The following is a 26987-nucleotide window of genomic DNA, read 5'->3' as shown; positions in this document are numbered from 1 at the left end:
TGTTATTCCAGTGTTTTTCTAATTTTTGCTATGTAACTTTGCACTGTCCAACTTTCTGCTGTAACAAATTTCCCACGTGTGAGAGTAATAAAGGTTATCTTATCTTACATTAATGATTAACCTCATATTGTGGCTGGATTATCTCAGTTGTTCTCCCCTACTGAAGTTTGGTCCGTTTACAGCAATTTTCCATCCGATTGATCCGATTCCGATCCATCCATCCGTCCAAAAAAAACCAAAAAAAACAAACCATTGGGAACTTTTATCAAGTGGAAAAAGATTAGCGTTCATTCTCCAGGTTTACTGTGTTATGCTTTGGTATGCTAACATAGCGGTGTCGCTAGCGATCACTAGCACAGCATTATATACCATCTAGCCCAACTTCAGTAATCCTACAAACGTCACTATTGTGTAGTTTTCTCTCTACATTCATGTTGGAAGTCATAGCAGAGCTGTACATTTTATTTTTTTTTCCAGAAATCTCTCAGTCAGAACATGACATAGCATGTTTAGGTAACTAGCGAAAACAGCGAGCTAAATATCTGCTAACTTTCTGCTAACTTCTAACTCCGTTTAATTTAATAAATTCTGTTTTCATGTATGCCTGGATGTTAAACTTAATTGTTACACATGGTAAAGCAGCAACGCAGATCATTTTATTAAAGATGAAATAATTTAGAAAGTTTTTAACTCTCAGTGATGCTGCAGTGTTCGTTTGACTTTGGGACCTGAAGCGGACGGAGTTTTGGGCCCACTGTGTTATGCTGACATTTCTGTGTCGCAAGCGATCACTAGCACAGACTTTTCCCCCCTTTCCATCCCTCAGTCTTATCTGCTATGGTTGTAATAATCCAAAATAAAAAATATTAAGGCTCTAATAAAATATGACTAGGTGACTCAAGTAGACAATTACAGCAAATGCCATAATGCTCCATTTGTTAAAATTGCTACACTGCACGACAGGACAGGTCCCCCACTCCCAAAACGAAACAAAAAAGAACAAACTACTCAGCACTTAAACATCAGATTTTTTGCTATACTTCACTGGCTTCCAGTGAATTCAAATTTCACTAAAAAAAAGGCTCTTGTTGAGACTTTTTTTAAGCAGTCGGCCTCTTCAATCATCTGATCGGAATCTTTCAACCGCTCCACAATCTTATTTTAAAACCAAAGGCAACCGGTCCTTTGTGGTTGTAGCACCTGACCATTAGAACAGCCTTCCTCAGCCAATCAGTGTTTTTTTTTTTCTTTTAATTACTGCTGAAAAATCATTTTTTAAGATTAGCTATAAACTTTCACCCTTTATTTTTGACTGTAGTGCTTCATATTTTTATATGTACACTTCTCTAATGTTTTTTTCACACAACCGTAAAACACTCTCGTCTGTATGGTTTAAAATTTGCTATAGCAATATGATTATTATTAGAGGAAATCTGCATTAGATGTGGTACTACCAAGATAGTCATCAACCCTGTCACTGCAGGGGGTTCAGACTGACCAAAGGGTTCTTGGTCATGTCCCCAGTTGAAGCCTTTTTTGCTCAGATTTCAAACTCCTTCCATTAGACCATTATTGAGGCCACTGTACTCCTGGGAACACTCCAAGCTTGAGAAATTGTTTTATACCCCAGCCTGGGTCTGTGTCTCACTGCAATTTTATTTCACAGGTCTACAGAGAGTTACTTGGACTTGGTAGCTTGGTTTTAGTCTTGACATGAAACAATACACAGGAATGTGCCTTTTTAAAACTATGTCCAATCAGAGCAATTTGCCATAAGAGCAGTCTAATCAAATTCTAGGCACATATTTTTTTGCTATAGTTAAAGCAGACATGATGCACCTGGCAACAATCTGTTGAGTCCCGCTCAAATAACGTGTACAAAATTTGCTGAATGCTTTCAAATTTTTCAAGAAGCAATTAGTCCAGTGCGACGAGCTAACGTCTCCGTGCATTTGTCTACGTATCCATCAAGAAAACACACCTTAACATGTACTGTGCTGGAAAGCTGGCGCAGCAGCAGGAAACTGCATCCAGACTTCATGCAGAGGTTCAAGAAAACACTGAAGCACAACGTGAGTTATTGTATCAAAACTTTATTCTCAAATAATGTCATCAAAATAGCTGATAGATAAACTGTATGTCTCTTTAGCAGGTTGTGAGGCTGCATTCACTTACTGTTATTTAAACCTTCATAACATCCCATTGTGTTTCTCCTTCATGATCTCCAAGGAGGATAGAAAATTCCATTTTTAAGGTACATGTATATTCCAGGAACCTCCAAAAACTGTTGTCAATTTGATAATGAAGCTAGCGCCTAAATTTGCAACATGTTCACGTTCCACTCTAAAACCAGTGTTTAACCAAGCAGTACCAAATCTCTTCTCATTTAGACAGAAATGAGGTCAGATTTTAGTCTGTAAAGGGGTCAAGTCCAAAATCCAGAATCTTTTTGTGCCTGTGAATGTCATCCCACACAGTCGCACAGGGCTGCTGTTACACAAGAACACTGTCTTTTACAAAGCTTCATTTCAAACCACCGGTACCTACCCTTAATAATATTATGACACGTAACATCTGGTGTTTGTTTAGTGTGTTCATGTGTCTGAGATCCATTTTTTTAAAAGTGTAAACAATATTTTAATGAGAAGAGTCACCAATTTTTAGGACAGCTGCCACATAAGAAGCCATACAAAACTATTGAATGTGTCACTGCATCGTGTACCATATCTCTGTGAATGCTTTCAAAGCTTTAATGTTCAGAAGAACGACATAAGCTGCAAAAGTGTTTTACACAGTCAGTAACATTGTCTGAAGGTGTGACTCTCATCATACGTGTCCCTTCAGCACAAGTACAATCAACACCGGGTTTCTGTTCCTGTGTAAAAGCAGCCATGATGGACAAACGAGATCTGACATTTTTATATTTTTCATCTTTTAAAGTCAGTTTGAACCATAGATTTTTTTTACATGGTGTGTAACAGTAAAAACATTGACTGTAATGAACAAGATTTTTTTGTACCTACTTCATTAATCATAAAAAGTACAGCATGTTTAATAATTTGTTTCTTCTTTTCTTTTTTTACAAATTCTTCATAAAAAATAGATTTCTGTACAAAAATGTTTTTTTTTCTTTTGCACCTACTTCAAGTTCAGCAGCACATGATGATGGTGAGACGACAGAGATGAAAATGTAGATATTATGAGGCATAAAATAAAAACATTTACAATGAATGCAACTTCCTGTTAAGGACCTGCCGATTCTCGGCTTATTCCTGCCTTTCGGGAGAAGAAAAAATAAACTCTTTATTTCAGTATTTATGAGCAACAGCAATGCTTTATGTTAATATGTGTTGCTGAGAATGCATCTTTTTTGTGTAACGTGTAAAGATAGCATATGTGAGGCTCACACAGCCATGAGCTGGCAATGCCATAATTATCCTTTTGGTTAAATAGTGGAAATAATGTAATATTCAATCCAGAGCAGGTAGTAGATTTTAGCTCTAACATCAGCACACAGCATGAGAAGTTTGTCCTCACCAAACTGTTGAGAAAAAGATGCAAAACAAATATAAACTATACTTAATATTTAGTTTGATTAGCATAAAAAGTGAAACAAAAACAAGCCAGATATTTAGACTATATGTGTGTAAGTAAGACTAATATTGTTTGAGAAAAGAGATACACAACAAGGTCAGATTTCCATCTGGCAATGAATTTCCAGCAGTGATTTTTTTCCCTCCTCCCAAAGCTCATTGTGGCTTTGAGTCCCTTGTTTCATCAAGGACTGCCGACAATACCGCTCTAGAAAAAGTGACGGACAAATCAAACCTCTCCCCAAGCTGCGAGAAGTCCTAACTGAAGAAGTAAAAATAACCTTGGCATTTTAAAATGTAGTCTGTAGTTCCTTTCTTAAATCTTGCGGCCAGCTGTCGCTGCTTTAAACAGCGAAGACTGCTGCCAAATTAAGGACAAACTTTAAAACGTCCTGACTAATTCTGCTAAAAAAAAGAAAAAAAGGCCTCAAGTGAAGAGGACATCGTCCAGATTTTCAAGGCATCTTGTGGCACTTCTCTGTCACGTTCAGCTGAATTTCGTTTTGCTCATTTTAAAAAGGTTGAGTGATAGAGAATAGTAGCACTGCTGTTAATCCGTTTTTAAAGTCACTGTAAGCTGCCATGTGCCCAGCTAAGGCTGCTTTTCTCCCCAGTGCCTTCCTTTGGCAGGGCACTGGGGAGAAAATTAGTCTTAGCTATACCAGACAAGGATTGTTGTAAGGTTTGGCTCTATCAGTTTCTGATACAGTAAATCACTGCACATGGCTTATAAATATTACCATGTAGATAAGCATTGTTGTCATGTATGCTCTTAACCAATAATGTGGTTAAGATTATGAGTTATTTTTTTAAAGAGAATCATGGGAGGTGTCTTTTTATCTCCAGATCTCTCTTCTTCACTTTCTACAGAACCTATTTTTACCACAATGTTGAGGACTTTTTATTGAAATAGATGCTTTTATAAGGGGTGATCGTGGCTCAAGAGTTGGGAGTTCGCCTTGTAATTGGAAGGTTGCCGGTTCGAGCCCCGGCTTGGACAGTCTCGGTCATTGTGTCCTTGGGCAAGACACTTCACCCGTTGCCTACTGGTGGTGGTCAGAGGGCCCGGTGGCGCCAGTGCCGGCAGCCTCGCCTCTGTCATTGCGCCCCAGGGTGGCTGTGGCTACAATGTAGCTTGCCATCACCAGTGTGTGAATGAATGGGTGGATGACAGGTTGTGTAAAGCACTTTGGGGTCCTTAGGGACTAGAAAAGCGCTATACAAATACAGGCTATTTATAAAATATTTATTGTGCTTGGCTGTAAAATAGTACTTCAACACTGTCTGCACCACTACTGTGACATTGTTAATGTAAATTTATCTTTGTGTGAATATACGCTTACTCTCAGTGTATGAATGCAAGGAGTGAAAACACTTACTGAAAGAAACAGCTGATGATGGCATATGTAACTATGAAGCTGACTGTTGGAGAAACCTTGAAGGGTCAGCAGAGGTCAGACACGCATGTGAGGCCCCAGAAACATTATAACTTGAGAATCCTGCTGCAGTTTTGATATGTGCAGTTTGCGTTTGGCTGAACTTCTGTGGGGACAGTAAGGTTCCGCTGTGACCAAAACACCAGAATAGAGACAACGCAGAGTCTGAATTTTCTCTTTCGGGCACACAAGGAGATCAAATCTCTGCCATTAATTGTTAAAAACGAGACCTTTTATTATGCCGGTGGAAACCTTGGAGCTGCTAATTCTCAGGCTCTATTATGCACTCTTGACTCCACAGGAACTCTCAACTGAATTAATTAAATCAATTAAAACAGAGTCACGGGGTGCACTCTAACAGTAAAAAAAGAGAGTGGAGGCTCACGAGGTGTGAACAGATGCTCTATTTTTGTTTACAGAAGTCTTGTTTATTCCTGTGAAGAGACTTTAGATATGCATCTTCTGACTTGTGGTTATTGCTATTACTTTAGCCACTACACTCGTCTGTGTATTTTTATTTTGTCTGCATCGCATTGGTGCTATTTTTGGCTGTCTGACCATGACCCTGATACCGAAGCTATAAATGACAGGCTGACAATGAGGTATAATTCCTCCATACATAATGATTATTGTTCCAGCTCACTTTTCCAGCATTTAGGGTTGTGTGTACAGACACATTCAATTACCGGAGCTGAAAATCTAAACACCCCCCCTTCCTCCCCATTTGCTGTTAATTTATTCTTCCTTATCTCATAACAGGTGGCTGTGACAACCTCCTCATGCTGAATGCTTTTTTAAATCCCTGTATTTAGGTTATAGTGAAAATCTACACATTTGAGTTAAATTAACCTTTGCCAGACTCACTATAACATGGTTTTTAGGGTATTATTATCATTATCTACTCACCATTTCATACTGTGTGAATGAATGAATAGGTGTAGATGAACACATACATACCATGGACATGGGAAACATAAATAAAATGAAATTTTGGACAATTAAAAAAAAAATTGCGTAAGGTTAAAGCAAATTCTTGACGTATAAAAACAATGACTCAATGTTGTGCATGGAGTGTGGAACAGGAAACAGACCTAAAGACAACGACAGACGATAAAAGCAGTTAACATCTGTGATTTAAACCAAGTGCAGCATCTTTCGAAAAATAAAAATATTTTGAGAGGACACTGCGAGAAATAACAAGCTTGGTAAGCGACTTGAAACTACCGGACCTTTTTTGAATCCTGAAAACCGATTGATGCTAGAACAGCGTTTTGATTTAAAATAGCAGGAAATTAAGCCGACTGGGGTCGCACTCACTAAGCTTGTATATTTGTTGCAGTGAGGTTCCAGCATTGATAAGCAGGACGTAACTAACTCTCTGCACACGAGGTATTTCTCAAACAATGGAGGGGCTCAGGGGACGATAACTATCGACAACAATAATTGTGCATGTTGTCTTCATGCTGTATCTTTTTGTCCTCTGTGGTAAATTACCAATTCTCAACGCAAATAGGTTGTGCGCTCTTTAAAAAGGTGTGTTCAAACAAGATAATGTGCATCAGATATTTGATGTGTCGAAACAATGCATGACAATGTGTGTCGAAAGAGCGTTTTTAAAGAGCGTTACAGAAACAGTCACTTGTTATTCCTGAAAGCTCACACAATCAACGGCTACAACTGTAGCAGTAGAATCCTCTGAATTCGATATACTATATATCTAACACTGTAAATATTCGAGCAACACAAAGTTCACGTACAAAATTGTACATGTAGTCCTCACATTCTCACGTTATAAAAAGCTGACAGATTTGATAGTTTAAATAAGTAGTTTTTCTCACTGAATGGGGAGTCTGAAGATAGAAACTGCTTCAAAGTCTGGTGATGTAGCACTGAATACTTCTGTATCACTGGCCAGATGGCAGCAGGATAAAGAGGCAGTGACTGGGGTGGGTATTGCCTTCTGGTCTCCTTTGAGTTCTGCACAAACGCCTCCCCAATATCACTGATTATTGGTAAAATGACTACCGGTGATGCTCTCCTGCTACAGAGCCTTCTGGTCTTGGGCCATGTGCATTCCATATCAGTAACATGGCACCAATGTTTCACTGGGACCAAACTGCACATTATAAAATCGTTTTGAAAGATTGTATTTAAAGTGTTAGATATTACTAACAATTTTCAGTATGAGCTTTCAGAAACAGCAACATTTCTAAATGGCAGGACAACATTTCCTTTCCTGCTTGGAGGTCTACAGGTAAACTATTCTCAACTTTCTGGTTGGCTAGCGTGTTGTCATGGCAACAAAATAAACAACAGTATAGCATGTGGTCACACCTTCTGCTTACAGGGAGTGTGAAATATAAATGTGTATATACAAACACTCTGTAACCCTGTATTTAATCATTTTTGTCATCTTTTTAAAGATAGAAGTTTTTGAATAAAATGCTATTTTTTAATTACTCATTTTCCAAACCCATTTCAGACCCAAAAATTATTCATTTTTTTTCATAACCCAGTCAGAAAAACACACTAGTGCAAAATTTGTGCGGTTTATATAAAGTTTATATTTTGGGGTCCCCGGCAGCAGTGGTTTGGGAAGTCCCATGGGGCCACTGGGGTTTTGAACATACGAGTCTGTTCATCAATATCTTCACTGAAGAAAAATGCCAGAAGAGACAATAAGAGGCTATTTGCCTCTGCTTCCACAGCAACATGTCCTCCTTCCAGCACGACTGACAGAGGTGTCTATCTGTCCTTTTGTTTGCGTCTGTCAGTCAAAGAATCTGTCAATCAGTTCATCTATTTCTGATTTTGTGGCTGGAGAGTATATAAAATCAGTCATTTCCTGACTGATAGTCCCGATCAGAGCTATGAGAAGACAATTCATTTCCTGGATTTGGCTACAGCTGATTGCAGCAGTCGACGATCCTGACAGCTTATTGCCTCCAGGCTTCCACTTGTTCAGCCACCAAGCACAGAATCCTGGCTAGTTTAAGAACGAGAATCAGTTGTCTGACTCCTTGATTGTATTAGACAGGCCTCTGGAAACCAGTCCACTGCGTACACCAACCGGGCAACTCAAATGTCTGGTTTTCTGGTTTATCTCAGCTTGCCTAATGCTACTGTGGAATATTGTATTAAGTTGACTGCATGTATTTTGTACCTTTATATAATCATATTTGAAAATGTTCAATTGACATCTAAAATAAGTCCACAGGTTCTGATACTGAACTTTGTTTGAACAAGCCTGATTTGGTATGTTTTAGCCTAATAAGTTGCTATCTACTGTTTGTAGACATTATTAGAAAAGGCGAAATAAGGTAAAGACAATTACAGAAACCCATAATTAACTGACAACTAAACTTTACTAACTCTGTGATTGTCCTGCTATATTGAACCCAACTCGTTCAGATCTCCAAATAGGCTAAAACATCGTCAAAACTTCACTGCAGCTTCTACTTGACCCTGGCTTGATTAGCACTCGTCCATCACAATTAACACTAATTTCATTCCAGTGTCCAGGACTGAATGAGAGTGTTATTATGTCAGTATGTTTTGTCGGTCTTACAGCAGTCTGTGCAATCACTGTTATTTTTTGAATAGACTCTGTTAAAGTGTCATTACATCTCAGGGTATAGTCCTGTCAAGTCCCATATAAAGGAAATCCAGAAAGAGGTATATCTACATATATGAACCATCTAATGTCTGGAGGGTGGATGAGTTTCCCCTGAGGTCTGAACCTCAAATGAGTCAAACCCATTCCTGGCCTGCAGCAGGGGAGTTCGTAAGGGGCACCGGGCTAGATCAGCATGAACAAGTTTAATTGTAGAGGGGATTTCAGAGGCCCATATGACACTGGCCATATAAAACTCTTTCTATAAGAAGGTTGCGAAAAAGCACGTCAGCCAAAACTGGACAAACATGTTCTTTCAGGGAATTTAATTAATTGTATCCTAAATCTGTGTTTTTCCCTAATGTCTGAATTATAGCATTGGATCTCCTGAACGACAGACATTGTGTTACTTGATGACGTCATTGTCTCCTCCCATGCTTATAGGTTCCAACTGATTTCTCCCTTTTTCCTCTTTCAGACTACAGGGGGGTATTATCCTTGTTCAGGTAGGAAGTGGAGTAGAGCTGCATCACTGTGCAGATGATGCTGTACGAGGACCAGCGTGCTACACAGCAACTGCTCATGGTGACGAGTCCAAATCCTAAGTTAGTCCTTTTGTTTTTGTTTGGTTAAACCACACTGCAGACTACAGCAATGGATGCTGGACTGAACCACTGTATGGGCAGTGGCATGATAGCTGGACTATACCACAGTGCAGACGGTATTGAGTGTGGTATCAAATCGAACTGCCTTAGCCTCAGTGGGTTTCATGTTGGTGTCATACATTGGATTTTCAAATGATGCCTGACCATTGGAGCTCTCGTGGCCAACATAGCCATTGAACTGGACCTTTGGACGTGTCCTAAAAGAGAAAAGAAAAATGCCATTGCATGAGTTACACAGAGCTACTTTTTTAAACTTTATTAAATGGTCAGGAACAAAAAATACACTACAACCGAAAGTGGACGGGAACTGAAACACAAATGGGAAAGTAAACTATGCAGTAAAACAGCACAACAGTCATATTTTCAATCCAGGAAGAATTTACACAGGCCTGTGAAACTGTTTACCTAAGAAAACATTTTTGCACACAGACTGTCCAACATTTAGAACAAAAAACAATCAAACCAGCCATCAGTTATTGAGCCTCAAGGTTTAGTGACTGATACACTACACTCAGTAGTAGTAGTACTGAATTGAACCAGAGCCAAAAATGCTAGAGAATCAGGTGGCTCTGCTTGTGCTGGATTTCATACTGTACACAAACTGGTACACAATGGGAGTGCTCTCTGTCACTTGCCCTTTTGAACACACATTTAAAATATTCTCTGAAAGCACTCGTTAATATTTATCTCACATTTAAGCTTAGATTTTAGTTTTTATATACAAATATTTGCAATTCTATTAAAAAAACACATTTTTAGCATTTATGTTCAGAAACATTCATCAGCAACAACTCTGTCACTGTTTGTCTTCTGGCTCAACCTGAACAAACTCTTATATTTGTTGAAAACAAATATATACATTGATGTTTTACAGAAAGGTACATAGAAGCCCTGAGCGAATTTAAAATGCATGAATATAGCAGGAAGTAAATAAATTATGTTCCATTATGGCTGCTCCCCCTGGTGGAAACATGAGATATAATTTTTTTTCCCTACATACTACTTAAGGGCGTTACCACTTGTGGCTGCACTGACTACATTGCTCGCAGGGGATCTCATTATGGCCACATACCAGCAGGGGACCAGCCAAGGATCGGACAAAGATCCACCATGCTCCTTTCACGGACTTGCGCGCTATTTAAGTGTCTGTGGTATGTTTCTGAATGCATTTTATATTTGAATTTTGAAAGAAACACTTTGTGCAAAGTAGCAGCTCTTCTCTGAAGTCAAGGTGAGAACGCTTAGCTTTTCTTGGGAGCGAAAAGTTAGCTGTTAAAAAAAAAGACTATTGCTGTATTAATTCAGTTTTATGCCCTATTGAGGATTTTAACTTCAAAACCCCCCAAAAAGAAAACAATTAATGGACAGCAGAATGGCCGAGTTTCACTACTTAAGAGAAAGTCATCTAAGTGTAATGGTTAAGAATTAACTTTTTATTTACCATATTTATTTTTGCCAAATATAGCTGTAAAATGAAATTTAAAAGAAAAAAGAAATGACTTCTCTCTGTCATGTCAGCTGGCTTGTTATGCATGTTGGTCTGAAACTTTACCCTTAAGGTTAAAGGAGCAAACTTTGTAATAGGAATTTTCTAGTAAAAATCTACAAATTGCAGTGAAAATTTACAGCAGGAATGAGAGCATGTACCATAACACTCTGGTTTGAGTAGTTTGGCCGCCCAGTGCCCATCCACTGCTCTTTTATGAGCATATCAGCATGCAAACTGCCATCATCCAATAGCACCGGTTCAAAAATATGCAAATTTATTATTACTCAGCCTGCTTGATTTTTTTTTTTAAAAGAAAGTTACTGCAGGGGTTCAAACGGATATACTATATGACAACCTCCCTCTAATTTGACTGTTTGTCGCCGATTAAATTTTTGGATAATCAGGTCCTATAATCCAGTTAGATGTAATCACTTACTCCCAGACCCTGTGGAACTATTAGCAGGGAGGAGCACTGCAGCAAAAACGCTGTTTGACTCTGACCTCATTAAGAGTGTATGTACGTGTGTGTGCGCACGGGTAGAAATCCAACCCTGGGGAACCACTAAGCCTACCCTACATGCTCAACCCATTACTTTACAAAACTGCACACAGTAACACACACTGCAGACCTCCCTGCGTGGCAGTAGCTTAAATCGCTGCACTGGTCATGGCTGTAGGTGCAATAGTTTACTTTTATTGGTAGAATGAAAAATGGCAACCATAATTGCTTTGACAGTATTATAGATACTGTGCAGACATATGGGCCAGAGCAAGAAAACTCTAGTGTCACCCACTCACACCTTAGTTTTAGTGCATAAGCTAGTAGTATAAGCTACTACCGTACATTCTCTGTACTGTACATTATCTTCTGTTGGCTTGCCATTATGTCGGCTAGGCATGATGATAGGCTCGCCACGCTAACTTTTCCATCCTGCTACTGTTTTAGTGAGGATTTTTTTTCCATTATAGGTAATAAAAGACAAGCAATTTTAAAAAGCAAACATTTCACGTGCTTTGATCGACCCATTTCTATCAGGTCATATACTGCACTTCTTCTTGATGACATGATGCTGACAGAAGGATGACAATGAGATCAAAGACAAAATAAAATGCCCTTTTTTACAAACTTTAAATGACTGCTGTTTTAACAAAGTAGGGCTGCACTATTTAAAAAAAACATTTCTTTGTTTCTTTGGAAGGGAGAAAATAAAGGCTCCCCCAAAATCACCTATAGTGAATAAGGAGAGTCCTGTTATTCCAATAACTTCTGAAGTGAAACTTATTTTGGTTCTAATTGATTTTCAATTTATTTCCCTCACTTCAGAGCAACATTTTGGGGTAACCGTGCAGCCTTACTAAACAGCACAAAGAAAAGTCTGAAAACTAAAAATAATAGATGAGAAGTTTGACGGAGGATGTGGCGGCGGGCGGAGGTCTGGTTGTTGTTTGAACCAGATGGATGACAGGTGCCAGTCTTACCTGCCGCCAGGCCCCCAGGTATCTTTTGGTCTCTCATTGTCATCTGTGTCAGCAGACAATGTCCTGCATACAACCATCAGCTTTAATATACATCAACCAGCATTGCACATTTCTAACTGGCAATCAGGTTGTATAACAAATATGATGCAATGATAGAGTCACTAGGCTAGAAGACTAATGAGTGCATATTATGCAAAATGTGCTGTTTGTCTGTGCAAATCTGCATGACCCTGTGCACATCCGTTGGCATACGAGCCTTCACCCAATGTTAACTAAAGCATAGCAAAATACATGCAACTATTGTGCAAGCTAAAATAGGTCTAAATAGACTCTACAAGGCTCATTGCATACTAAAAGCTGTAGCACAGAGCTACCATAAATGACAAGCCAACAGATTAATGTGTGTTAGCGTCCATAGTCTAGCTGCAAAAGATGACTTTGTAAAACTTTGACTGACTACGGCAATGTCCTCAAACTGTAAAACCTCACACAAGTCTTAAACAGAAAACATCGAGATGACATTTTACCCTCAGTATAGTCCTGAATTATCTGGCATCTTAAATCACTGTAAGCCTGCTGTGAACTTTCTAGGAACAATAATTAATATCTGAGGTCAATCAGATTTAACCCACGTGGGCTTAGAGTTTAAAAGCTATAATTACATTTTTCAAATGTCTGTAAACCTGTCTGTGCTAAAATGTATCAAACTGCCACCTTCTCAACTCAATTAGGGACAAAGAACGCATAAACGGATTGCTTTCAAAAATGTATAATTAATCTTTTTAGGACTGGTTGTACTTTGTGAGTCTCAAAAGATGCATGGTTAAGTTTTGGTGTCAGCCCATTTAGAATGAGAAGTATGGAGATTGAAGAAAAGCCAGAACACCTGCTTTGTATTCTACTCTGCTGCTCGTCTGTTTTTCCTTGAAGGACTGATGTTGATGATATAGCTTACCTGTGCTTGTAGAGGTAGAAGGCAAATCCGGAGAGGATAAGGGCAAAGAAAGGAACTAAGATGGCTGCTGCCACAGAGCTGCTGTTTGTGTAAGGGTTTGATGGGTCCATCGGCATGGTTACAGGGTCTAGGGACAAAGACACAGATAAACCAACACATGCATAAACCCCTGCACACAAACACCTCCTTGTGCATGGTTAAAAGAAGCTTTCTGCATTGTTAGTTTCTCTCCTATGTCCATTTAGGCTTAAGCGACATTTATTTTATATGATTTCAAGGTTCAAGGTTCTTTATTTGTCACATGCATAGTTATACAAGTATAACACACAGTGAAATGTAGCTTGACACGCTCCTCGACATGTGCAAAAAAAATTGTGTAGAGGAAGAACATTATATATATATATATATATATATATATATATATATATATATATATATATATATATATATAGTATAAATGTGCAGTAGTAGTAGTAGTAGCAGATTTAACTGATAAAAAGACCTCATTAATATTAAATCTTTTAGTGCTTCCATAATGTTAATACTGATGGTGACATTACAAAAATGCCCACCTTGTCTTGTCAGATAGAACTTGCCAAAATCTTTACTGTGTATATGGCCCTGGTAGACAAACGTCTTCTGGTCCGATTCAGCAGTAACCTGAAAAACAGAATTAATAGGAACTTACAGTACTGTGAAGTATACTGTTAATGTAATATACAGTATACTGCATGCAGCCACAATTTGCATGATCAATTATTTAAAGTGTTGTTTTTATAAATTGCATTAATGTAATAAATTCAATAAACGGTTTCATGTTGGGTATACTTTTGATGTACTACCCTTGACAGTATAATGGTTCGGTATTTAACACTATCTTCTCACAGCAAGAAATTTATGGGTTTGAATCTGGTGGTGAAAATTCTTCTCTATAAATCTTGCCAAAATGGTGACTTGAACACATTTATTTAGATGTAAACCCTTCATGCAATTTTGTTACATAAGCACAATGTCCTGAAAAAAAGTGGTTGCTGCAGATGGCTGTCCCTCCCTTTCTTCCTGTTCAAAGGGAGTTTTTCCTTCCCACTCTTGCCAGCTGCTAGCATAAAGTGAGCTGTTTGGTTCTTGGGATTTTCTCTCTATTACTGCAAGTCTTTTACCTTATAATACAATGGCATGACAAAACTGAATTGAACTGAAGCCTGTTTATTCATAGAGTTCCTCCATGTACTCCAGCTTCCTTCCTCAGTCCGAAGTGTTGCCGGTAGGTTAACTGGCAATTCTAAATTTGCTGTAGGTGTGAATGTGAGAGTGTGTGTCTTTGTTAGCCCTGTGATGGAGTGGCACCTGTCCCGGGTGCTTCTTTGACAGGTGAGACAGGCCGAAGCCCTCCTGCAACCTGAAAATGGGTTGATGGATGAATACCACGTCCTCTACACTGTGCTCCATATTCCGCTCTCTATCAACCCCCTTTGCTCCACTGTTCATCTAGTTCAGAATTTGAGGACTGCTTTATTCCGAGAGCAACAATCAAAATTTCATCTTCTGACTGTAAGATTGTCTTTTTCGGGAATCGGAATCTCACCGAGCCACGTCATCACTTTCTTTCATTTGCATCCAGATTAGCTGTCTGTCTGTGCGTCCATCATTCCTTCCTTCATTCTTTCTGACACTTCTTTCCTTCATGTGTGTCTACAACAATCTTTTACAGTTCCTACACACAGTTACTCAGTTTTTCACTTCTCCTCTCTGTCAACATGTCAAACATGACCAGCTGTCTGTCAAATTTCTCAGCGATACAATATGTAGACCAAAAAAGTCCCAGCTTTGAATATCAATTTTGAGGTTGCATATTTCTTCACATTTGCATCACATAATGAAAAAGTGGGCTTTTTTTTTCATCATTTGTCTGGTTTTCTTAATCAAAGCAGTTGGAAACTAATGTATACAACGTTACGTGTCAAAAAGAAATTTGGGATACATGGAGAAAATGCGGAATAATTATTGAATAACTCAGCTCCAGATTTGTGATCCTGTGGAGAGTTACATGCTGGAACAATATCGTGTTGAGGATATTAACTTCTGGAGTTATACACATGCCTGGGCATCTCATGGTGACAACAAGCCATGTCCAAATTCACTCCCACACTGACTGATTCATTCCTGCCTGTATGACAGACAGGCAGCTGTTTACTGAGCAGTAAAGTGACACCATCATTTTGTGAAGCATTGCACAAAGTCAGTTTCCACAATTATAAATGCAAGGATTTGTTCTGAAATATGCTTTAATGGGTGGTACAGGCACTCCTCTTAAAATGCCCAGCTGGGAGGGCTTAAGAGTGCAGCTTTGGTTGCTATGATACGGAATATCCACAAAAAGAAATGTGTTGCCAGTACCTGACTCTAGATGACTGATGCTTACTTGGTGGATTCAGAACAACGAAATCTTTATATCTGTATTATTATATTATATATATCCACATCACAACGCACCTCTTTGACAAGAAGCAAAAAATGCTTGATACGGGAAAAGAAGAGGAAGTTTTCTTACATATCCATCCATGGCCCAGTTGTCATTCTTAAACTTGCTGTAGTAGTGCTCTGTTGGCCCTTTCACCTGGTAGACCTTCAATAGCAGCTGGTTTTCCTCTGCCTTGTAGGTACCTGGATAGAGATAGAGAACAGTTAAATATACAAATAGCTTGGCTAGCACCTTGTTTTTTTTGTTAGCGGTTCGAACGTTAGAAAGCGGTTAGAAATGCAAAGAGAAAGACACAGAGGCAAAGGTGCAACTGGAAATTGAGAAGTGAAAAGACTGACAGAAAAGTTGATAAGCAAACAGGAAGAAGAAGACACTTTGACACTGTTTAATGATCATACTCTATTTTCTTCACCAGGCACATGACACATTACGAAAGGAAAAAGTGACATTTACCCTTCAGCTACAGGTCTCTACTTGGTTAACTACACAACACAAAACTGCTGCTGTTTAATATGACAAGTCCATTTAAGTGATACATCAGAAATCTAAGATGAAGATACTCGACTGGCTGACAGTTAAATTCCATTTTTTACCAACTAGTAATTTTTTTAACACATAAATCTATGGTTCGTAAAAATTAAACAGAACAGTGTTTAGAAAAATGTGCAATATAAAGGAACGTGCCAGATTTAACATAGATAGCAAGGATGCTTTGCTAATATTGTGCAAAGAAAATCAGATCTTTAATAACCTGCTGTGTATTTGCACCTATAGCAGCGCTGCTTCTGTGATATTTACACTACATTTAATATATGCAAATCTTACCTCACTGACAACAAAGTCAGTGCTATGAGAAAGTTCAGACCTTCATATCGTATAAAATCAAGTAATTTTTTAAAACTTTTTTCTATATTTGATGAGATTTTGTCACTCTGTATTTCTTTATATTTTGCTGGGAAAATGGGTCCAATGTAAACATAATTGGAAATAACAGGCAAAAAAGGGAGACAAAAACTTAAGAGCGTGATAATCACTATTTGGTATGACCACCTTTATTCTTCAACACAGCCAGAAATAGTTCTCCAAGTTTCTTAAAGGACATTCCAAAGGTCTTCTTTGGATGTTGGCTGCCTTTTGTTCCATTCTCTGCAAAGATGATCCCACACTGCTTCAATAGGTCCGGGGTTTGAGGAAGACAATCCATGACTCAGTGTTCCATTGTGGTTTTTTTAATGCAAGTATGCGTTTACTATATTGGAAGTGTGAGTGGGATCACTGTTATGATGAAAAATTAAGCTCTTGCCAATCAGTGGCTTTCCAGGCATTACTGCATGGTCGATTCTTGACAGGCATACTTCCACGAAACCATTTCTGATCCACTGAACGGCCGCATGTATCTCTCTGGTCCTGTGTCAGGGTTTTGCTCTATTTTTTTTCCCTATTCCTTAAGGACATGACTTTCAAATAATGTTCATCTGCTGTAGACAAAATTATTTGGTCCTTCACTTTCTTCTTTTGTGCTCTGTTTGTCCTGGTTCCTTGTTGTTTTAAGGACATACTGCACACCATGTTGAGATTTGCCAAATTTGTGGCAGCAGCTCTTTGGGAATCACTTTGTTATTGCAAAAATACTATTTTATGCCTGTTGAACTGTGTTACTTTTTGTTATTTTTCACAGATTCAACTAAAGAAAAGGGAACAAATTATGTGCTTTTGCAACAGGTTGCTAGTAACAAAGTGTCTAAAGATGCTATTTAAAATGGACTTTTTGTTTCTGTTATGTGTATATAAAACTGTGGTTTATCCCTTAAGTAAGGTGCCTCCTTTGTGCTTGAATGAATTGTCAGCCAGTCCTAAGTGACTTTAAAATAAATAAATAAATAAACATTCTTCTGGAAATGGTCCGGTGAAAGACCATTTAAAAAAACAAAACACAAGGCCGGGCTCCTTGGAAACAAAATGAAAAGAAATAAGGGGTGGCTCAAGACTATTGCACATCGGCGTATTTCAAATATAATTTATGACTTGTAATACTTACATCAGCCTTTGTTTAACTGAAGCAACAAACTGACTCAAGTGTTTCTTGGTTCTGTTTTATGTATAAAACTGCATTAATGTGTTTCACACAGTCTGAAAGTAGAGCACTAGCTCCTCTCTAACAACACTCAAAGCAAATTTATGAACGTGAATAATAAATTTTGCTTTGAGTGCTTCCTTTCTTGTTTTACCTGACAATCTGATGGACACGCCGCTGGCTTCCAGTAATGTGATGTTGACTCGACCACTGGTATCATTGAACCCAGTAACTGTAAAGGCAGTGGCCTGTCTCTTCCCAAGGTACTCATAGAAGCCGCTCCACTCAGAGTTCGGAGAGAAGACATCCACTGGAACTGCAATGAAGTCAAAGGCACAAAACAGGAGGAAATCTAAAGTTTAGCATTTGCTGTTGCTATCAATATCATTAATGTCACACTGTTTTTTGGATATTTTTGTCAGCTATAATCTGCACCCTTTCCCTGTTTAACACTAAATAACATTAAAGGTCACAAACAGGGAAGAAACATTTATTATTATTAGGATTAGTCATAAATATTTGACAAGACAAGACACAGCACTTCTACCTTTTAGTTACTTCATAATTGAACAGGCCAGTGTGAGTTTGTCTGAATCCTACATTTAGAAACAGGACTTCTTTAAAACACAGCAGCTGCAGGATTCATGGAAGATCAAAACTGTCTCCTTCTAAATGCATATATTGATTACAAAATCCTACTTAAAACCCATAAGGCATTAAGTGGTATTTCACCTGAATGTTTTCACTGATTTATTTGCTGCATCTCAGCTGTACTTCACAGCATTTCACTGTCATCCTATAAAATCAAAAAGCTCTGTGGAATGAACACTCACTGCAATCTCAATACCCTCTTTGAGGAATACTTTGTCTCAATCTCGTTTATCAAAGCGCAATTTAATGAACTCTGTTACAAACATGGGTAACACGGTACATTTGTGGTGGAAGTGAACTCTGCATACCACGAATCTTGTTCTTTTGGACATCTGTATCTCCTCTGCCTTTGGGATTGACTTTGACTCCAACTGAAACATTAAAATAAAACACAGAGATAAATGCTGTTTGCTTGACATTTAAAGTTATGCAGAGAGAGCATTTGGTAGATTTGGGAAAATATAAGTATGTGACGGGACTGAGCAAACAGGAAAAGCACATGTTAAAAACCCCCATTATCTAATTGCTTTGTCATGTGCTACTTCAAGACAAGAGACAGAAAACTGCTGGCAGTCCATTTCCTGTCTGGGTATTATTGTCTTGTTGCTATACACTTGTATATCACGACATTCACAGCCATCAGTTCCTCATCTTTGAGAACAGATAGCGCTATGAGTATGTGATAAAAAATATCAACAACAACAACATTCATACGCCTGAGGCTGATTTCCCAGAGCATGGAAATAATATTAGTGTGATAAGCTGTATTTATCTTAAACCATATGGGAATATGACATCCATTCTAGATTTTAGGCAACATATCAGCACATTTTACAAGCAGTGCATTTTCAAGATACAATCTGAATACCTTTGCAGAGCGGTGGTTTTCCTGACCATCTACCATCACTTTTACAGGCTCTGTGCTCTGAGCCCCCAGCCAGATAGAAACCTTCTTGACAGGTGTAGATCAGAGTGTATCCCAAGGTAGGCAGGTCCATAGATCGAACATCTACATTACTGGGGGTCTCTGGCTGTCTGCATGAATGGGCTGAGTGACAGGGAGGGGAAAGAGCAGTTATCATAAACATATCCATGCTTTAGTTTAAAACAAGATAGGAAGTTTTTCTCCACTAAATTACAAATACAACCACCAACACTGACTTTAATTAGCTCAAGTTGGGTTTTTTTACTGATGTGCCGAAGATACAAATGTGATTGTGCACGGAGTTTTTCCTTACCTATACACTCAGGTTGAGTTCCACTCCAGGTCAGGTTTTCTAGGCATGTTCTTGTCGTTGAACCGAGGATGTGGTAGTTTTTGCGGCACTTGAAGGAAATCTTACTGCCAACCTATTTATCATAAAAAGCATGATAAAAAGTCTTCCCCCAGCCTCTAAAACTCCATATAGTAATCACAATAGTCATTCATCTTGAACGTACCGCTAAAACCTTATAGCACATCCATTTTTCTAACTTTTGTTGTGATCATGAAGTTTATCAAACATTTAAACTTCGATTTTTGCTCCTGCATCACGTGCTGTGTCTGTGTTGTTCTACTGGTGTTAGTAGTCCTCCTACTCTTTATAGAGTTGTCAGGGGAAATATGATATGAAGATGATATCCAATTATGCCTTCACAAATTGAAGGATTTGCATGTTTGCTTAAACTCCATTAAGGATTGGACAGCCAATATATTCCATCAACACATTCTTATCTCTTCTCCAGACAGCTTGGTGCAAAGATAAAAGAACCTTAAAAACTTTGAGCGTTAGCTTTTCCCTGGTGTTTACTTTTCACTTGCATATGAAGTCTCTGATTCTTGGTTCAGACCTACAGTACTTAATCTCATTTGAGGATGCATGCATGAAAGTGGTAGAACATTGATGCCATTTGTTCACAAATTATGCTGAATTTTCTTTTATATAACAGATACTTGTAGTGGCCCTTCATCATGTTAACAAAATATCTGCAAAACTGCCAAAGTTAAACATTAATCCCATCATTTTAGTAAAATAAAGTGCTTACTATTCACAATCTTTTATCTGAAAGGCCATACTTACAGTATAATAAATACCTCTTACTTGAAAAAAACTTCAGCTGGTGCTATAATGTTCTTACCTGAATAAATTAGTGTTCCAGATATGTAATGAATTATACATATGTTTTATAGTGCACTAATAAATGTTTCTTACTTGAAAGCCTTGGGCCATGACTGGGATACCATAAGCTGGAGTTCCTGGATCACGACAGCTGTTGAAGGCTGGGTCTGCAAATACATTTACACAATGAACATTTTTAGAAATATTTATATCTTTTACAGTCTTTTCAATGTCATACACTTACCGGTTACTTAGTTAGGTACACTTGTTTAGCTGGTTGTTAGTGCAAATATCTAATCAGTAAATCACAGTGCAGGGCCTCGGTGTGTTTACTGTGGGCCGGTAGACATGTCCATGTCTATCAGCCCACAGTATATGGACCTGTTGAATTTCAAACTGAGCATCAGACTTTGAATGACACATGGTGTTTGGTGCCACAAATCCCTGCACATCTGTAGGGTTCACAAAATGCCTTGTTGATGCCAGAGGTCAGAGGAGAATGGCAAGATGACTTCAAGCTGATAGGAAGACTAACTCAAATAACTGCTTGTTACAACTAAGGTATGCAAAAGAGCATATCTGACTGCACAACACACTGAAGCAGAAGGGCTACAGAAGCAGAAGACCACACCAAGGTGCTGCAGCTGGTGTAATGTTGTGGGGGTACCATTCGTCCCATTTGTACCAAATGGACACCACGGACTATGTGACTATTGTTTACCCATCTTCTGATGGCTTGTTTCCAACAGGTTAATGTTGCGTCATGAAGCTCAGATCATCTGAAAAATTGGATTCTTGAACAAGACGATGAGTTAACTGTAGTCAAATAATCCCCACAGACATAAGATACTATCAGTCTAGTATAGCACCTTTGTGATGTGGTGGAACGGCAGGAGTTGTGTGATGCTATCTTGTCATTATGGCTCTGAGGAATGTTTCCAACACCTTACTGAATCTGTGCCATGAAAAATTAAGGCAGTTCTGCAGGCAAAAGTGGATCCAGACCAGTACTTGCAAGGTGTAACTAATAAAGTCTTTTTTTAAATTGATTTTTGACTTATTGGAAAGACTTCAGGCACTTAACATAGAAGATTATTCAATGCCTCACCACTATCAGAATACATTATAGTAAATATTAAATATTAAAGTCTTAAGAAGTATAACTTTTCTATGTAAGCACCCAGTTAGCACTTAAATCTGAACAACATGCAGTAACATAGAAAAACACATTTTTAGCAGAACAACGTGACAGAAATTCTGTGATGGCCGTGCTGTTCTCGCAAGACTGATTTAATTTCACTTTTTTCCTTGTAATTGTACAACTTGTTCCAAAATAAGCTCCACACTTCCAAAACAGCAAACACAAACACTTCAATTTCACATCAAAAAGTGAAGGACTGCTTTACAAGATAAAATCTTGTATCCAAATGCTGACATCAAAACTACACACTTCATCAGTTGACGAGATAATATCTTCAGCTCTAGGTATGCAGGAATACTAATGCCAAGATGTGAATATGAGTAAGCTCTACAATCTTGTTTACCAATAATCTGATTTCACACAATTTTAATCATAATATGATAAAATGTTTTCCTTTGCAGTAGACAAATTGTTCATCTAAAATTGTGAAACTACTGGAATATGTATTTATGATTTATGTAAGCATTCTGTTAATGTGTCTAAGTCTTTATGCATGATTTTCTGTGTGTAATGCAAAAGTGTGTTGGGAGCAATATACTGACCAGATATCTCAATTTCCTTTAACAAACTGACACTAACGCATTTATAAAAGCCCAGAAAAGCACTGAAATCTTACACTGTTTTCTGTAAATGTCATATCATACATGATAGGTCATTTTAACTTGTTTAAGCTTACCAGATCTCAGTTTCCTGACATGTGGAAACAAAAAATCTTCTGGATGTTTATGGTTTCACGCTGGACTATCATCAAGATACTGTAAAAAGTCCTGTATCCAGTATATATGAAGTATCTACATCTAAAGCTGAGGCAGCATCTCTGTTGCATTCCTATATACATTATGGGGCATAAATATGAAGTCAGCATATTGTTTACATTTAGTTACCTATGCAAGCTGGTTGTTGGCCACTCCAACTTCCATCTGCTTGACAGACTCTGGATGCAGAGCCTACGAGCAAGTAGGGGGCATTGCAGTAGAACCTGACCTCTGACCTATGTAGGAAAGCAAATATTAAATTATAATACAAACCCCAAAATTGCACAAAAGTAGGCAGTGATGAGGAATGTTAATTAATTCATCAACTTATCAAAGGGGTTTTGAAGTGAAAAATTAAATTGTGGCAGGATAACGCAAGTAAATTAGTTCCTGTGTAGAGCACAGAATGTAGGAGACATAATACAACTTTTATTCAGTAGCAATTCAGTTATGCTATTTAAAAAAAGAGAATGTATTTCAAGATAGTCGAGTCCCCATTCGGCCATGTAATACTTATGATTATAACTAAAAAGCATAACCACGTTATACACTAAACTACTGTGGCTTATTCATTAACTTATAAACCACTGACCGGTATGAAAAGATATTTCCCTCTCTGAATCCTCCTCCAGGAGAGCCAGGATCACCACATAGGACAGCTTGAAAAGACATAAAAATGGCGATTAGGACTGTGTACTGGTGCATAGATCGGTTAAAAATGCTAAAATGCTAAAAAATCAACACATTACTGTGTTGATGCACAGTAATGTGCATCAACATGCTGCAGTGTATAGTATGTGCAGCGGTACGCTAACTTACGCAGACATTGTGGGACGTCTCCTGTCCAAGTCCCATTCCCCTCACAAGTTAACACAGCAGGAGTGGACAGCTGATAACCGTGGAAACAGCTATAGCTAATACTCGATCCCCATGAATGGTCGGTCCCTTCCACCTTCCCATTCTGTACTTGAGGGGGAGGTCCACACTGGATCACTGAAACACATATAACAGCATTATATACAGTAAAATAAAATAATAGGAAATTAAACAGTTCAAAAGATAACATGAGCTAATGCACCACTGCAACACATATCTAGTAGTAGTCTTGCAAAGCTGGTTGTAAGGTTCATGCAGTATACAACTTAATCCCGTAACAGAGGTGACTGTTAGGGTTCATGAACCAATTAGAAAGGAAACTTTCGAGTCGACTTGGAAATAGCAGCCGGGGGTCGAGAAACAAAGCTGGAAATTGAACAACTGGAAAAAGGTCAACATGACTTGAGACTACAGGTGGAGGTGAAAATACATCCTTAGATGTGAAAAAAGCAAAATCTGCAGATGACTGTAATCACCACTATTTGGATATGTATAGAGTTAAAGCAGCAGATGACCCAAATCGCCATGTTTAGGTTACCGAACCAAAAAAACTAACCGATGAACTGAGAGTTTCTGATACACTTCTGCTTCACAAGACTAAAAAAACTCACAATATATGAAAAATATCCGTTTTATAAATCAAACTACCTCTAACCATCACCTTGAATAATTAAATGGACTGCATACCCCTGACTCCGTTTAGCTTTTGCCATTTGTCATTAGCCTTCGGGCTCAAAAACTAACAATACTGTGAATGTTAAAATTAAATATTCAGTAGGCATCCAAGCGGCACAGTGATTTGTTTGCGTTAAAATAAATAGTGTTTTTCATTCATAGAAGTAACTGAAGATCTGACCATATTATTAAAAAATGGACACACAAATGCAAATTCACTTAATTATTCTTTCCAGTGTGTACATGAAGCTGAGCTGCTGTTCATGTAATGTTAATGACTCACACAAACTCAGTCCTATTTAGAAACTCAATTTTGTAAATGACAGTTTATATAACTAATATTGGGATTAAATTGTCCGACGCATCACATAGGCAAGTATGCATTTAAAAAAGCATTTGTTACACACAGAGAATTTATTTCTGTGATGACTGGAGGTTAAAGGACTTTTTACAAGATTTTAAGAAACTCGCTGTGAGTGTTCATACATGCAAGAGCATTTTTATGTAGCTGGATATGTGTGCGTTTAACTTCATAACACTCCGACAAACATCTCTGCGTGTGCATGTGCCCGACTCCCCACGATAATGATAACCATCTGCATGGTTTCAAACATCTAATAAAGCCAGTGTAATTCTCATCTAACCAGGAGACAGATGGTTTCATGCTCCATTCATTCTGCTATGATGATATACAATAGACATACCCACACACAGAGAGAAAGAGAGAGTGGCAGATAAGCACAGAAACATCCTGTATATACAGAGGACAAAGCAATAAGAAAGTATTGCGCATAAACACATGTAATCGAGAGTAAAAAAATAAGTACCGGTATATAAAACTATCTGTAATTATACTGTATACAGATTTAATTTTTTCTTGTTCATTTTTTGGAATATTTTTCTGTTCCTCTGTTTGCATTATCGTCACTCTTTCTGAAAAAAGTAAAATCAAATCAAAAATTAATCAAGGACACCTTTTGCTAGTACCGAGTTGGACCCCCTTTTACCTTTAGAACTGTTTTAATTCTTTGTCACAGAGAATCAATGCCATATTTTGGCACGACAGTATTACACAGTTGCCGAGAGTTATCAGCTGTGCACCCATGATGTGAATATCCTGTTCCCCAAAGGGACTCTGCTCATTGAGAGCTGGTGACTGGGGAGGCCATTTGAATCCAGTGAACTCATTGGTATGTTTAAGAGGTGATGTGACCTTTGTGACATGGCACGTTATCCTGGTGGAAGCAGCTATCAGAAGATGGGTACACTGTGGTCATAAAGGCACGGACACAGTCAGGAACGCGTTCTTCCAGAAAACGGCTGATCACAGTTATTTTGTCCTTTTTGGACCATTCCCTGTAAACACTAGAACTGGTTGTGTGGGAAATTGGATTAGTAGCTTCTGAAATACTCAGGCCAGCCCATCTGCCATCAATAACTATGCCAGGTTCAAATTCCCTAAAATCAAAACTTGGACAGTTTGAACTTCAGCAGGTCATTTTGACCATTACTTTGAGTTGCTTTTGTGTGGTTGGCTGCTAAGATATGTATTAATAATAAGGTTAATAATGAATAATAATTCATGATATTAACAATAATAATACCTATAAGTGGTTTGGAGTCCTATGTAAAGCGCCATACAAATACAGGCCATTTACCATTTTTTGTTAATAATACTTCATCAGGTGTACTTAATAAAGTGACAAGTACGTGCATTTCATTTATAATTCTGTGTTATTCTGCCTATGGCAAGCTAATCAACTGGTTGTCTGGTTTTCTATCTCACCAGTGTTGTGAAGAAGCCTTCACCTCCCCATAGCCATCCTTCCAGCCTTAGAAAAAAATTCTATTTCTCCACTCTACAACGTGTCCTTGTTTGTCCCATTCAAAACAAACCTACGCACCTGCACACAAATCAATGCCAATTTCTTAAAGTATGTACATGATTCATCGTTTTATTGTTACGTGACTGTAGGAATAATAGCTGGTGGCTAGCCAGCAGTTAATGAAGTTTCAGTTTCATCACAGAATGAATGTTTTCTTCCGCCTAAAAGCAACTTTGTTGTTGGGGAACAAACTCTAGCTGACTAAAACAGAGGAATGCATTCTTATTGACTTGAGCAGTTAATATTCCAGACCAATATTTCTGTGGGACTCTGATGCCCCAAAACACTCGGGTCTGTAATTGAAGGTTCCTGAACTCTTTTATTTCCTCTTTGTCTCTTTTCCTTGTTGTGAATTGACTACGGTGGCTTCACAACCCAGAGGAAGAGGACTAACTCTCATCCCTGCTTGCTTATGCGCCTTTGCTCTTCCCTCCATCATTGCGCTCGCTGACTCCTTTCCCGATCCTCTCTTCTTTCCTCTCACGTCTCCACACTCTCCTCTTTCTTACACTCTGGTCCCCTGCCTCCTCTCTGTCTGGGTACTCCCCCCCTGACTCCCTCTAACCCTTCTTTGCTTTCTCCCTGCACTTCTCTTCGTTGGCCTTCTGTCCCAGCTCCAGTCCTCTTTCATCCTCTTCCCCAGCTCTCTTGGACTCCTTCTCACACCATTACTGCCTCTCCCTCCCTCCCTTTGTCTTTTAAGCATATCTCTCTTGGTGCAATTCACCCAACCAACAAATTTTATGGGCTTAATCCCTTTTCTCACTGTGTGTTTACAGGTTTGGGGGCAGGTATTGATTTGGCTCTCTTTGTTTCTCCCATCACTCGCTTCCTTTCTCACTTGCTTCTCCTTTGCTTTCTCCTTGTAGCCTCACTGATGGCTCATCACATTCACTGTTTTTCTTTTTTCATTTACTTGCTTTACACTCTCTTTTTCCACCTTCCAATTTCTTTCCCTCTAAATCTCTGGATTATGCATTGTGTGTCACTCTGTGTTTTTGTGTCTCTCTTCTCTAATCCATTGTTTTCATCCGATACACCCCTTCATCCCTTACCGC

General features: G+C 38.4%; 1 protein-coding gene across 1 annotated transcript in view; it reads right to left on the bottom strand.

Moving 5' to 3' along the window:
• Positions 1 to 2101: 2101 nt before the first annotated feature.
• Positions 2102 to 26987, bottom strand: part of LOC147338873 (CUB and sushi domain-containing protein 1-like) — a 451030-nt gene continuing 426144 nt past the window's right edge. Inside the window, exons 63-75 of the mRNA XM_086285727.1 lie at positions 23312 to 23485; positions 23085 to 23151; positions 22622 to 22728; positions 20630 to 20703; positions 19676 to 19787; positions 19306 to 19485; positions 18746 to 18808; positions 17941 to 18102; positions 15782 to 15894; positions 13803 to 13890; positions 13231 to 13357; positions 12276 to 12338; positions 2102 to 9504 (exon numbers count right to left, since the gene is read on the bottom strand). Coding sequence (XP_086141853.1) covers positions 9345 to 9504; positions 12276 to 12338; positions 13231 to 13357; positions 13803 to 13890; positions 15782 to 15894; positions 17941 to 18102; positions 18746 to 18808; positions 19306 to 19485; positions 19676 to 19787; positions 20630 to 20703; positions 22622 to 22728; positions 23085 to 23151; positions 23312 to 23485 — 1490 coding nt within the window. The 3' untranslated portion in view covers positions 2102 to 9344. The remainder of the gene's footprint in view (positions 9505 to 12275; positions 12339 to 13230; positions 13358 to 13802; positions 13891 to 15781; positions 15895 to 17940; positions 18103 to 18745; positions 18809 to 19305; positions 19486 to 19675; positions 19788 to 20629; positions 20704 to 22621; positions 22729 to 23084; positions 23152 to 23311; positions 23486 to 26987) is intronic.

This window comes from Aulonocara sp. 'chitande type north' Nkhata Bay, linkage group LG1 (assembly GCF_057382095.1).
Source record: "Aulonocara sp. 'chitande type north' Nkhata Bay isolate Kocher_YH1m ecotype deep benthic linkage group LG1, A_spYH_male_GT1.1, whole genome shotgun sequence".
NCBI lineage: Eukaryota > Metazoa > Chordata > Actinopteri > Cichliformes > Cichlidae > Aulonocara > Aulonocara sp. 'chitande type north' Nkhata Bay.
This window is presented reverse-complemented; position numbering and strand designations above follow the sequence as displayed.